The 16,684-nt window shown below is 38.9% G+C and overlaps 1 protein-coding gene across 1 annotated transcript; it reads left to right on the top strand.

Moving 5' to 3' along the window:
• Positions 1-315: 315 nt before the first annotated feature.
• Positions 316-5,591, top strand: LOC139732706 (uncharacterized; the record flags this gene model as incomplete). Its single annotated transcript, XM_071643559.1, has 6 exons — positions 316-388; positions 862-1,049; positions 1,976-2,160; positions 3,236-3,403; positions 4,139-4,331; positions 5,252-5,591. Coding segments are annotated over 6 exons (980 nt in total), but the record flags the coding sequence as incomplete, so codon positions are not given.
• Positions 5,592-16,684: the final 11,093 nt, after the last annotated feature.

Genomic DNA, 16,684 nt, shown 5'->3' with positions numbered 1-16,684 from the left:
AGTTAGTCATAGCAGGTACGGCTTGTCTCACCTATTTCACTTTGTGCTGCCTGTGTTTATCGCAACAGAAGTAACTGGAATTTGGTCTTGGGATCTGTATTCATGAGTGTATCATAGTTATTTTAGCGTTTTCATTTGATTTCCTATTTGTTGCTTGTGTATTACAAATACAACACCATTGTCAAACCCTTAGATATTGGTATCCAGATTCTTATGTCACTTGTATACTGTAGATAGATCCATTGCAAATGATTGAACCAGCATTGCTGATGTGCATTCTTATTCTTCACATGGTACTAAACTTTCTGTCAACAGCTCTACAAGACCTAGAGCCGGCTCAGCTAGTTCTCTTCATCCAGTCTTTTGGTATCCCTGTCCAGAGCATGAGGTAAATAGTTGATCATTGTACTGCTAATTAGTTGAATGTTTGAATGAGTGTTAAATTTGATTGTAGTTTTTGCCCTTAGTGGGTCAGTCTGTGTTGTTGAGTGGATTTCTCTCAATGGCAGTCATTGTCTTTTTGTCTGCCTACTTAGTAGAGGAAAATGATATCTCTTTATGAAGTTGAATCAACAAGATTTTTTCAAGGATATGCATGTATTTGTGTGTTTGTGAGTATATGTATGTCCTTCCTCTTCTTTGTCATGTTGCATACACATATGACCATCCCCTTAATGATTCTTTTCTCAAGGCACTCGTGTCTTGTGGCATGGCCAAAATAGACTAGTTTCTTTGTTATGTTTGTATGTGTTGGTTAATATATCTGTTTGGGTGAAATTCTCGCAATGTTGAAGATTCTGCAGACATGTGATCTCGCTAATCTGGAATCCATGTCTGTTATTCCTCACCTGTAAATGACAGCAAGCTGCTGGCCCACCTTGATGCAGCCGTGGTCCAGCTGCCCGCAGCCATGGACCAGGCTGTGGTGGACAAGGCTTACATGGCCCAACTGGTTGAGGTTCAGCAGATGAGAGGGGCCCAGGGTGGGAACCAGTTCCTGGCCCTCTTGAAATGTCAACCTTCTGACCACACAACAAAGGAGGAGAAAGGTATCTTTAGACTTCAAGAACAGTGGAGGGGAAGTTACCCACTGAAAATTTAATTGTTTTTTGTGTTTTTGTTTTGTGCATGTGTATGTGTTTTTACAGTGCTATTACAAAATTAATGAAAATTTAAGTGAAATCATGCAAAATAGTAATATGATATGGTTGTCAATTACTCTAATAGTGGTAATTTTTTTTAAAACTCAGTCAGGTAAAACAAATGTTAACATGTATGTCATTCCGCGGGATCAAATTGATAAAATATTGTCACGTATGATAAGCAAAAATATAATGTGTTCGCACTCTTCTATTTTCACATAAGTTTCATGCCAATCAAAATGTATGAAAATTTGGACACTACGAAAATGTCCACTTTTGCCATATTCATCTGACACAGCATCCTATGTGCTTTGCATATTGATTGACTTGGTATCTTTCCCATGCTGTCTTGCATAATAGTCCTCAATTACTTTTTGTGCATATGACTCATAGTTTGTTCGTCAAGTTTTGTAGTCAATTTCTCTGTATGTCAAATATTTAGGAGGAAAGGTCCTTTGTAGTCCTCTAGAGGACATCTAGTGACCATGGTGAACTATAATGATGATCCCTCACTCTGACACCCCTTCTGAAGGCCAACAACCATGCTGTTAGAGAGTGATCTGAATGACTAAATTTTCACCATTGACATCACTGGCACAGCTCACTAGCACATACAAGAACCCTCCTACACATCTTAGGCCTGAATAGTTGTATCTTCAAAGTTCCTATGCATTTGTTCATCAGAGCAAATCTGTGAATAAAGCAGTAACTTTTGGCACATGCACTCAAGACGGAAGCAAAGTAGTATGAAGAGTGACATATATTTTGCATTTGTTGGTGCATTGCCACCCACTTCTCAAAGTACCTCTATTCTTCTATGCTGGATGTAATAGATGGAGAAGAGGCAATGGAAGTGTCAACCTCTGGGCAGGAAGAGAAGCCCAAATTGGACCAGAAACCCAAGGTGGATCAGGTCCAGGACCAAGAGTGGTGCCGAAAGGCCCTGATGATGCTTGCCGACCTCCCTGAACCATCCAGCAGTCAGGAGAAGAGGGACGTCTGGAGACGATTACAAAAGGTAAGCCCTTGTTGTGTGTCTGCATTTACAAATTGGTACCTGTAAAGAGCTGATAATTCTGTAGGAGTGCATCTGAAAAATGAAATTTCTCATATCTGACAAAAACATAGAAAAGCTTCCATGATTTGGGTTTTATGCCTATTGAGATGCATGTAATACACAGGTAGCCCCTTCCTCCCTCCCCCCCCCCCCCCCCCCCCCCGATTGCTTGTTGAAATCTCAGTGATTATGCAGTTTGAATGTTGGCAGCCTATCATGTGTGTATGATTCAGATATTAAAGAGATTATACCCCAGCATGGTATGTTGTACAACACAGACATAGATTTGCAGTAGTTTTGTTATCAGTTATAAACACAAGATGTCTCCTATAAAAGTAGCACAATTGAGAGGGGAAATTTTAGATGCGATATGAAAGTATGACAAACACAGGAGTTTACATGTCAAGAAAGAAGTTAAAACAAGGATGAAAAATTGAAAAGAAGTAGAATAAGGATAAAAGAAATAAAGATATTGATACCATCTTTGAGAGTGTGTGATTGATATGCAAATATGCTTGTTAATGTGTGTATGTATACACAGACCATGTTACTCATTGCATTTAGAACTGCATTGATGAAATATGTGGTTTTTAGTTTAATCTAATGAATGTATGGGTGGATAGAAATGTTGGGAACAGTTTATCTGAAATTTGTTCACAGTGTGTTCGTAATGTTGCACATTCCTGAAAGATTTTGCTGATTTGCACTGTGGCCATGTCGGTATTGAGCAGACAGAGAGGGGGAGAGAAAGAGAGAGTCAGAGAGGACATCCTCCTGAGGTACTATGAAACCTTTTTGTGTCATTTTTTTTCCCCACCTATGTGGAAGTGAATGAGGATATAAAAGTCTTCTTGAAAAATTGTGAATCTTTTTGTGTTATTTTATTTCCACACTTATGTTGGAGTGGATAATATAAGATTATTTGGATTAAGAGATTTGAAGTGAACATGAAAACTCTGTAGTGACAGTGTTCAGAGATGTTTCCGAGCCCTGAACCTTGCTATGTTTGATGCTGTATTCTATACCTTCTTCTCAGGCCATGCTGGATGAACAGAGGGGACATCAAGCTGGCCGTCTATCTCACACAGTACTAGGTGCCTTACAATCAATGCTAGGCTCTGAAAGCTCTGCAGGCTTTCTTCAAGGCCTCCAGGCAAATCCCAGCTACCCATGTGCATTGATAAAGCACATGACTTCTGTTGGGGTGAGTCATATAAAGCCATGATACACTGATAGGGGTATATGACCACCCACAGGGCACAAATCATAAAATGTTTGTGTTAGAAGGAAATATACAATTTGCATTTTGTGTGTTTACCTTTACTAATGGTGACAAAAGCACCAAACCTCATTTTCAAAACTGTTTGAGGGATCTGAAAAAAAGAAACTAGCTCTTTGTAGACCAGAGAAAGTGTCTTCCCCATGTCACAATTATCTTTTATGAATAGAGCTTAATCAAGCTATCAGAGCAGCAAAAGCTTTTGTTAAAATCAAATAAGATTAAGAAAATTATGGAAATTAAAAGTTAAAATGTTTTAGCAAATAAGTGACATCGGTTTTAACCACATGTGCAAATTAGTGGACTGCCTTCTTGATAGATGGTTCAAAATATTTGCCAGATACTTCATGCTTACAAATATAGCACATACTCATTAGAGAAGATAACTCTTTCATGTAGACACTTGCAAGCACCTTGTGTATTGTAAGAATGAAAGTAGAGTTTGTCATAAAATATATCTGTGATTACATGAGATATGTGATAGAAGTTTAAAGATGCAGTCCACACACACTACAAGAAACTCAAAGCCATCATTTATACTGATATGTTATGGAATGAAGTCATAATCATTTTCTTTGAGAACTAAAATGTTGAAAAGCTGTATTTGTTTTAACCATTAAGTGATTATAGGAATGTTGTCTCCTGGTTTTTCCCCACCAGGAGAGGTCTAGCAAAGGAGCCTCATCATTGGCAGAGCTTCTTGCAGTCCTACAACAACTGGAGAGTCTGCTGCCCCCTACTGGCCAGTTGGGTATTGCTGTGGCATCATGCAGTATGAGAATACAAAGTTGGCAAGACACAGTTGGAGGCAAGGCCAAGGTGGAGAGGAAGGCTGATGAAGACGTAGAGAAGAGTGAGTGACTTTTTTCTTGTCGCAAATTACAGTATTGTTTGTTGGCTTTATAAATGAGAATGCCTTGTGTGCTATGCAATGGTCTATGCAGAGGATGCAAATGTCATGCCTGTAGTTTGTGAGACAAACAGACAGAAAACAAATGACAGTGCACTGCTTCTTTTTAGCACACCACATCACTTGGGCTAAACATGATAATCATCATCATTAGTGGGTTCTTATTATTATCACTCATGTCAGTAACATTTACATCTTTTATGTGATTTTACAAATTACATGTTTGGTTTGTTAAGTCTATTGGATTACCATGATTTTGCATTTAATGCACTTTTTTGTGTCAAAAGCTACTGATTTTGTTTCCATAGCATATTCAGCTCTACAATTGTTAGAAGAAGAGTATATTATTTTATATTGAACCTTTCTTTTGTTTGTGATGGTTATTATTGTGCTTATTTTATTATTCATTCAGCATACAATGCTAACAAGGAAAACGTAGTCAATGTTTTATTTCTCCAGCAAACGCATTGTTTGTGTGTATGAATAAGTGAAGGATCAGTGCAAAGTGTAGATGATATCTTTGCTGTTAAAATCATCTGGACAACTTTGAAAGGCATCAATAGTCAATGTGGTGAAGCAGTTGTAGTTGTGAAGGCCCATGGCTAAAGTGAATGAGTGGATACACTGTTACAAGTTTGATTTCAAAATATCAACTACAACCAAAAACAGGCCAACAAAAATATTTTTAAAAGCCAAAATGAGATGTTACCTTGTCCCTTGCATAAACTCCTATGAATCTCTGAATATTAAACTAAACTGTTACTAGACATTGACAGGGTGCAGATTATGTTGAATGTGAGACAAATATAGACAAGGAAAAGATTTGTATTTTAAGATAAGAATCTCTGGTTTGTATTTACCAGCTTGCACAGAGCTGCTAAAAGCACCCACCCCTCACGACAGGCTGGAGATCATTCTTGAAGATTGTCTTGGTAAGATGGCAAATGTTCAGACGGAAGACTCCATGGCCAAAGCACACATGTTGGCTCAGCTGATGAATCAGGAAGTGGGACAGGCAGATGACCAATGGAGGTGAGCAGTCAACCCTCAGTTAGGACATGTGTTGGTATGATTCCCTCCTTCTGCTGAGGTGACCCTTGAACCCTACTTTCAGCAAACCCTACTTACTTGAAATGCTACCTGCCTACCTACCTATTACCTGCCTTCCTAACCTCAGAGCTCAAGCCTGCTGTACACTACTCAACTTTGTCACGATTTCCTGAATGTACGACCTAGTGACCAGAAGTGTGACATCACCAGCCTTGCCAGTTTCCAGTTGAGCAATAAGGTTGCAATGCATGTCATAAAGATTTGACATGGCAGATTTTCACTACCAGTCATGGACTTTCAGAGAATCACACCACGGTATATGTACTGACAACAGTACAGTTGTAAGCCTAACTATGCGATCTGATGCATAGTGTGCAGTGTCGAGTCACACGACTTGTCATATGACCCAGCTTGCTTCCATAGTCATGTGACAAGTTGGATTGTGTGGTGTGCAGTGGGCTTTACACTTTCACTGTCTTGTTATAACTAATGAATTCAGTCTTTCTCTACCTGCATAATGTTGGTCGGCAGACTGATATCACACTCCTATATTGTATTACGCTAGTCATAAGTAAGTGATGACATCATGACTAAATAATGACATTTGCATTCTGTCTGTAATGTTACACACAGTTGGACTGTATAAGGGTTTACTATAGCAATGATTATTGTAGAGGCTACTTTTCTCAATCTTAGACAAAGGAGGGGACTATTTACACCTAAATTTAATGGGTTATTGTTTTAAATGATTTGTATATTTTGTCAAAGATTGAAGGCTTTTGTTTAAAAAAGTATTTGGAGGTGAAGATGATTTAAGCTTTTCTCATTGAAATTGAAGGGACTATATTTCATTGGGTGCCTGTACAGAAAATAGGTTACTTTTTAAGTGAAAAGAACTCGTAGTCTTGCTTTGCGGACACTTGGACAGAGTTTGAGCAAAGAACCCGCCTTGGAAATTTGATGGATGAAAGGGTACATCTTACTTATCCATCGGGTTAGTGAAGCTGAAACACCTCATTTTCCCAGTTGTTTTACAATTATTTTTTTTAATTTTGAATTTTAACACACGTCTCTAAGGGGAATTATTTACGCGTGTGAGCCCTATAGAGCATGAATGTAATGCACACAAGTCAATAGGAAGTCATTCATTCCATACAAGCTCTGCTGTTTTATGTTTATCTACTTGTGTCAAATGTTCTCCCCCTCTCCTTCCCTCTCCCCCATCTCCTTCCCCCTCCCTTGCCCACCCCCTCCTCTACCCCCCCCCCCAACTGTGTTTGACTTATACAATTCGTTTTCTTAGTTATTATGTTCTCGTGGTACTATAGATCTGAGTACATAGTCATCAGTATCAAACAACTTAGAGTGATTGTGGTATTTTAATGCATTTCTTTGTTTTGGCTACCACTGAAACAGCTCAAAATACATAAAGTTCACCAATTAGAATGAATTTAAGTCTTTACAGTACTTTGTAGGCAATAAGGTAATGATAACACCCCCTTAGTCAAGGATAACTGCCTGCATCTATGTATTCATCTTATGAAGAACTAATCAACACTGCAGGATTTATTAAAAAAAAAACAACTAAAGGATGTGTGGAGCTGTGAAGCTGTGAAGGGGCACTCTTTTGCAATCGACTGTATGGCTGGTGTGGAGTTAATGTTGTCGAGTCGTATGATTTTGCACGATGATACGAAAGGTTGATACGAAAATAAATATGCATATTCGTATTACAGTAACGTTTGTAGGATGAGGCATCACTAAAAGCGAATTGGGGAGCAGCGGAGATCCAGCAAGATGACCTAGCATATGAATATTAATGTATGCAAATACGTATCAATTATGTATGATTGCAAGATTAAGCATGCTCAGGAGGGACTTGTGGAGCTGTGGAGAGCGAGACTCTTGGAGTGAATTTTTTGGTTATTGCAGAGTTAGGTTGTTGGGTCGTATGCTTGCATGATGATACATACAGAAATGTGATATCAGTACAAACATCCGTGTAAATGTGTAAACATGATGTAGGATCATAAGGTAGGCCTATTATCACGTACCCGCCGAGTGATGGAGTGATGGGGCTGTGCGCGTTTCTAGTGTAGGGCCTATCATGGAAGAATTATATGAATTTGCATGACGTAATCTCATTATGTTGTGAATAAATGACATCAAAAGGTGACAATGAATTCGGACTTTAATATTCATCTTTTCATCATGTCATCCGTTATGTGGAGTTTATGGAGTGATGGGGCTGTGCGCGTTTCTAGTGTATCATGGAAAAAAAATTTCTGTATGAATTTGCATGACGTAATCTCATCATGGTGTGAATAAATGACAACTTAAGGTGACAATGAATAAGGACTTTGATATTCCTCTCTTCATCATGTCATCCGTTCGACCATTTCATCGTTCAATCACTTCATAGTTTGATCATTGCATTATTCGATCACTTTACCGTGTATTGTTTCATCCTTTCATCATTTCATCGTTATAATATATCATACATCGTACTTATGACAGAGAGATTTAAGTCAGTTTTAACATACTGTTGGAAAAGCAAGCATGTAGGCAAACAAACTTGTATAAAGTGTTTACAAGTGGGAAGTGACTGTCTGTAGTGATAAAAAAAGCACACTCTTCATGTGGAGATCGAGCGAGAGGACCGAACATCATGAATATTAATGAACTGAAACTGAAACTGAAAGTATGAATTTTTATGTGTGTGTAAATGCATATGAATTATTAATGCCAGCTAGATTAAGATTCATCAGTAGGAAATTGTAGAGCTGTGGAGAGTGAGACTTACAAAAAATGAATTCAGTAGTTATTGTAGACTTAAGTTAATGTTAAGTTGCATGCTTGCACGATTTTGAAGTAAGGTTGTGGAATTGCAAGTTTGCACGATAATACATGCAGAAAATTTGACATCATTACATTGTTTTATGTGTAAACATGATGTAGGATCATAAGATAATGACGCAAGATACGCATGAGTATACCCACTTAGCAGTGGAGTTCTAACATGCTGTATGACGCATGAAAGAGTGCTCATAGATGCGACTGACACATGCGAGTTCTTTGTCATGGTCACGCCATCGTCCATTGACCGAATGAGTTTTATATACAGTGGTCAATAACTTATCTGTTTCGCAATATAACGATAGGGGTCAAACAACTCAAAGTCTTTCAAATATAATACTAGGTGATTGGTAAGATTCTTTTTCGAGAAGGGCTGGGCACAGAAACAAGTGGCAACTCTTGCAAATAGACTTTTTGTCGCCGTCTCATTATTTTGTGGACTGGAGATTTTAGCCCATCATTCTGTCGAGAGTCTATTCCATGCCTCCTCAACTTTGACATCGATCTTATCCAGGACATCTTGATATAGTGGTTCCAGAAGATGGAAAATTGTTGGCAGACTTCTAGTAAGTACGTCACCATATTGTCGATTAATGTCTGGGGACTTACATGCAATAAGCCTTGTTGTAACCTGCTACATTTTAGTTTACGCTAATACTCAAAGGTAAATGTCGTGATGTATATCGTAGGCTGCCATGAGATTTGCATTTTCATTAGATTTTTCAAGATAGCTCTCTATGTCAAATGTAGCGAAATATGGGAAAAATCTCCTACTTCCCTCTACTGAAATTCCCTCAGCCTCCAGGCGGCTAAGTTGTGAAATGTTGCAAGCCCCTTAGGAAAAACGTGTTTGGTTGCTGTTGCGCTGCAGAGTTTTTCGTGTCGATGAAGCGTTTTTCTAGATTTCCACAATTTTTTGCATTGTCTACATTGATACTTAAGACAATACCTCTCGATGCCAATGATATAACTGAAGTTACTGTCGTGAAGATCTTCAAGATCTCTGATCTCGGTAAAATGAGCCTTACATTTTGAACAAACCAAGCGTTAACTTTCCTCATCGGAAAAAACATTTGGAAAGATGTTGTGTCTTCTCGTATGTCGTCCTGAACTATCGAGTCGCCCAAACGCATTCCCACACGCAAACATACAAAACTCGTTGATCCTGATGAAATGTCAGATGATGACGGGTCAAGTCTTTCTTTGCTCCATCTGTTGTTCTATCCTCCTGCCCATGGATATTTCGATGATGGTGCTGGGATTTCTCATGGCGCTTTAAGCTGTCGATTCGTTTGAAAGTCTCACCACACACTTTACACGCGTGCAATACTTGCTGATTCTGATGATGCATGCGATGATGACGCCTGATATTGCTCTTCTAGCTGAAAACTTTGCACTGCACATCTCACAAGTATATTTAATCGAACTTTCTATCTTAACTTCAAAAAGTATTATACATGGATAAGCCAAACATGAGAATCTAGAGAGTTTCGCTAAGACGAGAGACGAGAGATGGTTTAATTGTGTACGCCGTAAAAGATTAGCGCCTGACCATGCTGACTGAGCTCGAAGTTTAATTGCACTAATTTAAATCACCCGCCAATGATACTCAAATAAACAATGACGTCATTCCACTGGGGAATTCCACAATCGTCCATTCTTGTTACGTAACAGTTGTGTCTGATGTCGCAGCACTTGGCGTGTTCTGTTTGCAGACTTCTCTTCTTTCTTCTCTCCTTTTCCTTTCCTGTCTTTTGTTCTTCGTAGACTTGTATTGTTACCGTCTTCTCTCCTCTCGGTACTCGGTCTCGCGTCTTACAGTGTATGTACGTGTGGGTAATCGAATGTGTGTACGAACGTGTTGTCCTTGTCATATTTTCCCGGTACACGTGGTTCAGTGAGCAGTGTCCGGGCACTAGCACTGGTATTCTATATTTTTTTCCCAACCGGTGTATCTCAAAATAATTACATGTATATTGTTATCGAATAGTATATCATTTACTCATTATTTATCTAGCGATCCACGTCCGACAAGCTTTGCTTTTTAGTGGATCACTATTTTCTATAATCGAATTTATTTTCCGCTCGCCCACGAAGTATTCATACAGTGTTTTTTCCTAAATATTGTACATGTTATATGTTGTTCTATAATTTGTCTCGTATAGATATTTCATGAACCTTTTGCAAACGTTTGAACAATATTATTTCATCACATGTATACTTTGTACTATGTTTTTTTGATTTTCGATGATTGGAAATAAACTATGATTGAATTGATTGAATTCCCGCTATCGCCAATGACGTAAAAAGTACCCGGATGTTGATTTAAGCGTCATTTATGGTGCATTTTGGGATAGTCCGTTAGCAAAGTCACTTCCGTTCGTACGCGCGTGATACGTGACTAATGCTATTTACACACACAAGTGACTGTATTCTACGTGTACTTCCGGTTTTCTTGACTTGAATTACAGCTTTAATATGATTTGAAATTTCTCCATTCTTAAGAAATTGCTGTTAATACGACTATTGGTTGTTGCTGCGAAGCTGCCATGTGTTGTTCGCACGACAATGAATGAAAAAAAATCTGCAGAAATAGGACCCTTACTGGCATGCGAGACGTGACGTGGCCGCGTGGGTCAAGTTTGCGGGTGACTCCACAGCGCAATACGTGCACGCGCGACTTACTAGTAGTGGTAGTATTATAGTAGCACTAGGTAGTAAGCCTAGTGCCTACGTACATTGTACGTACGTACTTATCTGTGATGTACGCCGTACCGGTATGTGTTAGCTTATGCGCTATGCGTGCAGTGGTGCATAATGCTAGCAAGGCCGGCCGCCGGCTTGGCGGGGAGCGTTTTTTTTTTAAGACGGCACAGATTGGGGCATGGCACGTGTTAAACCTATAGGAAAAACGTTGGGTTAGGGTTTTTGGTTATGGTTAGGGTTAGGGTTAGGGTTAGGGTTGGGGTTAGGGTTAGGGTTAGGGTTAGGGTTAGGGTTTGATGGTTAGGGTTAGGATTAGGATTAGGGTCAGGTTTAGGGATAGGGTCCCCGATAGATTTTTAGTTTCCCCAATCTGTGCCGTCTAAAAAAAAACACGCTGGCGGGGACTACAGTGTACGAGTATGACAGGCCTGGCAACTCGCTGGCTCGGGCGGTACAGCGGCCTACTGTACTGTACTATAGTATCCGTGGTCGGCGCTGCGCTATAGGTAAGGTCACGTACGCGCACGCTAGCGTTGTGCAAATTATGACCCGCGCCGGAAGTGCCCTTGCTACCAAGTGCACTAAATCTTGACGAAAAAGCCACATCCGGGTACTTTTTACGTCATTGGCGATAGCGAGAATTGACTCATAGAGGCAAGTCCCAACAGATGAAATCTGTTTGCCAGTTCATGGTTGTGGTCTCGTTTCTGATATTTGTTGCTGATGTTCAAAACCAGACTAGTATTTCTGTATTTCGCCGTTTCGCCGTCCCATACATGGCTCCTATTCTTGTCCATATCATCGTGTTTACAAACATTTCCTGTTTTGTGCATAGTAATTTCATAATGGAAAACAATTTGATTTGAAATAGAGAATTGATTTTACTGTTCTTTTAATTGTATGCAATATTATGGATTATCATTAATTGGATATTTCAAAATACGTACGTACGTCCATTGTAATTTCTATCGTGCTATATAGACGTGGAAACACGGAGAGGGGATATTGTTAGTTTGAAAAGGGAAATACGAAAAAATTATAAAATTGTAAAAGAAGACTGTGATAACTCTCAATTCGATTGAACATAATGCACTAAACCTCATTTGCTATTATGTACACTGAAAGTCCTTGATGGGAAGTGGGCAAATGTTGTGAGTTTGAATCTAAACTTGAACTTGTATACCTTAGTAGGGTCTGCTATGTCGAAATATTGGACCCCGTTAGATTTTAGTGCCAAAATTGATATTTTTAGCTAACTTGGTCAATTTGGGGGTGCTGAATCCAAAAACTTTGGTTCCATTTTTTCGACCACGTCTTCAGCCGCCATTTTGAATTTCAAAATGGCCGCCATAGCAAATTGTATTTTGACCCAGTTCTCATAATGTGAGCATCATAGAAGATGCAAATTTGATGCAAAAAGCATGTTTATGATGTCAGACATTCTGATACAATATTTCCTGATATTGTAGATTGTTTTAATACAATGTTTGAGAGCTGCCATCTTGAAATTCAAAATGGCCGCCATAGCTGAATGCATTTTTACCTGTATCTCAGGTTGTAAGCATATGGAAAGTATAAAAAGTATCAAAAAACATGCTTGTGATGTCAGAGATGCTAATAAATACATTTTCATTTCAATGGTGGATCATTTTGGTTGGCGGCCATCTTGAAATTCAAAATTACCACCAAAGCAAATGTAATTGGGCCTATATCTCATATCGTATGCATTGTGTAAGGTTCTAACTTGGGGCAAAGAGCATGCGTATGCTATCAGACTTTCTGAAACCTATTTTTCTGAAATAATGGTTCAGTTTAATGTTATAGGTGGCCATCTTGAAATTCAAAATGGCCACCATACCATATTCTTACTCATATTCCATGTTGTAAACAATGCAGATAGTTCACATTTAGGGCATAAACCGGGCCTTTTTATTCATTTTTGAGGCTGCCATGTTATCAATCAAAATGGCTGCTTTTCAGCTAGTATCTGTGGTTACAAGCAACTTTTAGGATATTAAAGTTTATGACGGTGTACATTGGACATTCTTTTACAAACACACACACACACACCACACACACAATTATATACATTCTGTAATCATGGATACTCGCATTTGCTGACACTCTTGAAATTCAAGATGGATTTCGACCCATATTTGGAGCTATAAGATCTTTATCCTGCAAACTCAAGCATGCTGGAGCATTTTCATGATGATGTAGGAACTGTGTGTAAGTCAATCACTTTAATAAATAGTATTATTATTGCACTGGCGGGACTGCTTCCTGTAGGTACACTGCCATATTGAAATGAAAAATAGCTGCCATGGGAAACATTCCTTTAAGAGCATTGCATTTGGGTAAAACTTGTGAATGGGAAATCATGTGATTCTGGTGTCAAAGCAAATGACTTTCAGAAGTGCCTCAGTATCTGTGTCTGAGTGACTTAATGCCCCCATTTAGACGATTTGGATGTAAAGTTTAAATACACAATATTAGCCGTGTGCTAGAAAATTTATCTGAAATTTACTTAGTTAATGTCTTATAGGCTCATTCCCTCCATATGTTTTTGAAGTCACACCACTTGTATAGGGCTGTACACAGGGGAGAATTGGTTCTAAATTCTTTCAGAAACAATCACTTTTGCATTTGTTGCCATATGAACATGATAATGAATTCTGTGGCTACCGTTGGTGTAGGAAGCTCAAAGCATTTAATTGCACAGTTTATGTATGTCCAACGGAAATAACTACAATGTTCCATATCATATTCCCCTGTATGCAAAGTAGAGGCACAAATAAGGTTGTGAAGGTTTACGAGGTTTGTTCTCTGGATGTGTTGTATCACGACTCTACGAGAGCAAAGCAGGAGATTGTCCAGGTTGAAGTCATCCACGCCCAACTTCTGGCAGGCATGGACTGTGTCAATGCACATTCTGCGTGATTCAAGGCTTTAATATGGATACTCCTTGGTCCGTATGTACTCTTTGAGACATCCTCAATTTTTTTTTTCAACTTCAGCCCATGCTATGAAAAGCGTGACCAAGCAGACCTGTTTTTCGCAACAATTTGCAGAACATAATCTGTCAACAATGTCAATTGTACTTTATCATCTCCTTTTCCAGCGATGGAGCAGACAACATGCGATGCAGTATTAAAAGTGAAGCTAAGATCCATTAGGAGAATGAAAATGTCAGTGTCTATTTACGTAACAATCATCAATATCTCTGGAACTCCCTATTGCTCTTGAAGTAGCATCTAATACATGCAATGGAATAAGAATATCTGCTTACTCGTTTTGACGAGTGACACCCCCATGGCATCTTTGATGAACCCTTTGTTTCTTTTTTCCCATTCTGTGTCAGATGGAATTGACTGATTAGTATTTCAACTGTCAGGCTGATTATTTGGCTCGGTTTTGTGGGTTTCTAAGGCATGGGTATGAAAAATTAACCTTTGTTAGTGAGAATGAGGAGAAGGCCATAAAATTGTGAGATGGAGAGTGATTGTGGAATTACTTAGAACAGTAGAACTTATAACTTCCGATAATTGTATTGTCCAGTAATGACTGGATAATGACAGGTCTATCAGATTTTTTGAAGTTTTGATAATTGAGGATGACCCACACAAGGGCAATCAGGAAAAACCTACTCATTGGTATTCATTATTCATTCTGTGTTATTCCAGGAATATATCCAGCAATTATGAGCTCCCTGATGAGTTGTTTATTTTGTGGTCAACAAACAAGCTTTTGAATGGGATGTCTGGTAGGGTGACCATGGTATTTATTGCCATTGCGAGACTTTTCCTTGGTTGTCTTCATTCTCTCGAGGCAACGTCAAGTTTTTTAAGACCGCCTTTAACCTTATCAGTGCTTGCTTTTGTACGCATATTTAATAACTGGGATTGAATATAACTACTAACGATGTTCCATGACTCCAAAATCGTAATAATGTTTTGCCTGAGAGGCAAAAACAAATCATGTGTAAGCGAACCACATACCCGCTTGGCTATGATGGGACGTGGGATGTAACGCTTACAAGCTTGCCCACACTTATGGGAAGGGATATAGGACCCCTCCCCTCCCCCTCCCCACACAGTTTTTGCCCCTCAGAATGGCTTGATGACGTCATTGGAACCTCGTCCTTACAGTCTGAATCTATGGCGGCCATTTGAATTAAGAGATGGCTGTCATTCTGCGTGACCTGAAAATGAATTCGGTCTAACTAGGACAATTTTAGCAAATTCATCTAAGGCGCTTCCCGCAGTATTAGGCTTATATGTTTTTCTATGGCCACCATCTTGAATTTCGAGATGGTGGCCTATCTAATGATCCACAATAGGAAACAGCTGTATGGAACGTTGGACACACAAGCATGTGTATTACTGAAAATGTGATGTTCCTACAAAAATTGTGACCGTGCATCACAAAACGAACAAAAAGTCGCACACACTGATTTTGTGTGAGGACTGAAAATAGGTGAAATGGGTCAACCGAGCCGATCTTGACTTTTCAACACTTTCTGGAAGAGCAAGTCTTCTTCTACATTACGCTAAAATTTGGGATCATAAAACGGGCAGGAAAGTGTTTTTTCGAGCAGTTCATCTTGAACATTTTTGGCAGAACAGGGTGATTTTGTGTCTTTAGAGTCCTCTTGTCATTTCCTAAAAAACCTTGTACACACTCTCCACTTTCAACTCCTATAACTTTTGAAAGGATGATGCTACTACTTTGAAAGTTGGCATTAATTAAGGACAGAATGTGTTAATAAGGCATGCCCAATTTCAGTTCGATTTGATAATCTCTTCATTGTTGTTACTCCAGTGGTTTACATCCTTTTTTTGCCCATTCATCGCACAGCCAGCACGGCTTGGTAAAGATTGGTAAACATGGTAAAGATTGAATAAACACTCTACTTCAGAGCTTCTTTTCTCAGTTCACACTTTTCCTGAGTGTGTACTTTCATTCCAATATTTAGATAGGTTAGGATAGTCCATTTTATTTGATTTGATTTATGCATCATTTCAAAGCTGATAGTCTGCTCTTTCAGAATATGCTCTTAACTAAAATTTCATGTCTGGCGACTTTGTTCGTTTTGTGGTGCAGGGTCACAATTGCAATATGACATATGGGTAAAAACGCTATGGCGGCCATTTTGAATTTCAAGATGGCAGCCAATAAATTGCATCAAAACAATCCACAATATCAGAAAATGATATATCAGAGTGTCTGACATCACAACCATGTATTTTGCACCAAATTTGAAGCTTCTTCAATGCTCATTGTATGAGATATAGTTCAAAATACTGTTTGCTATGGCGGCCATTTTGAAATTCAAGATGGCAGCCTACAAATTGTATCAAAACAATCCACAACATCAGAAAAAGATATACCAGTGTGTCTGACATCACAACAATGCATTTTGCACCAAATTTGAAGCTTCTACAATGCTCACTTAATGAGATATAGATAAAAATACAGTTTGCTATGGCAGCCATTTTGAAATTCAAAATGGCGGCTGAAAACGTGGTCGGAAAAAATGGAACCAAAGTTTTTTGGATTCAGCACCCTAAAATTGACAAAGTTAGCCAAAAAATCAATTTTGGCACAAACATCTCACGGGATTACATAGTAGCCTCTACTATTAGCAACACTTACGCATTTTACTCTTGATGACAGCTCAACTT

The sequence above is a fragment of the Diadema antillarum genome, unplaced genomic scaffold, assembly GCF_040938485.1.
Source record: "Diadema antillarum isolate AM-2024a unplaced genomic scaffold, OU_Dant_1.0 seq00000443_RagTag, whole genome shotgun sequence".
Lineage (NCBI taxonomy): Eukaryota > Metazoa > Echinodermata > Echinoidea > Diadematoida > Diadematidae > Diadema > Diadema antillarum.
Note: the sequence above shows the minus strand (reverse complement) of the source record. Positions and strands in the feature narration are given on the sequence as shown.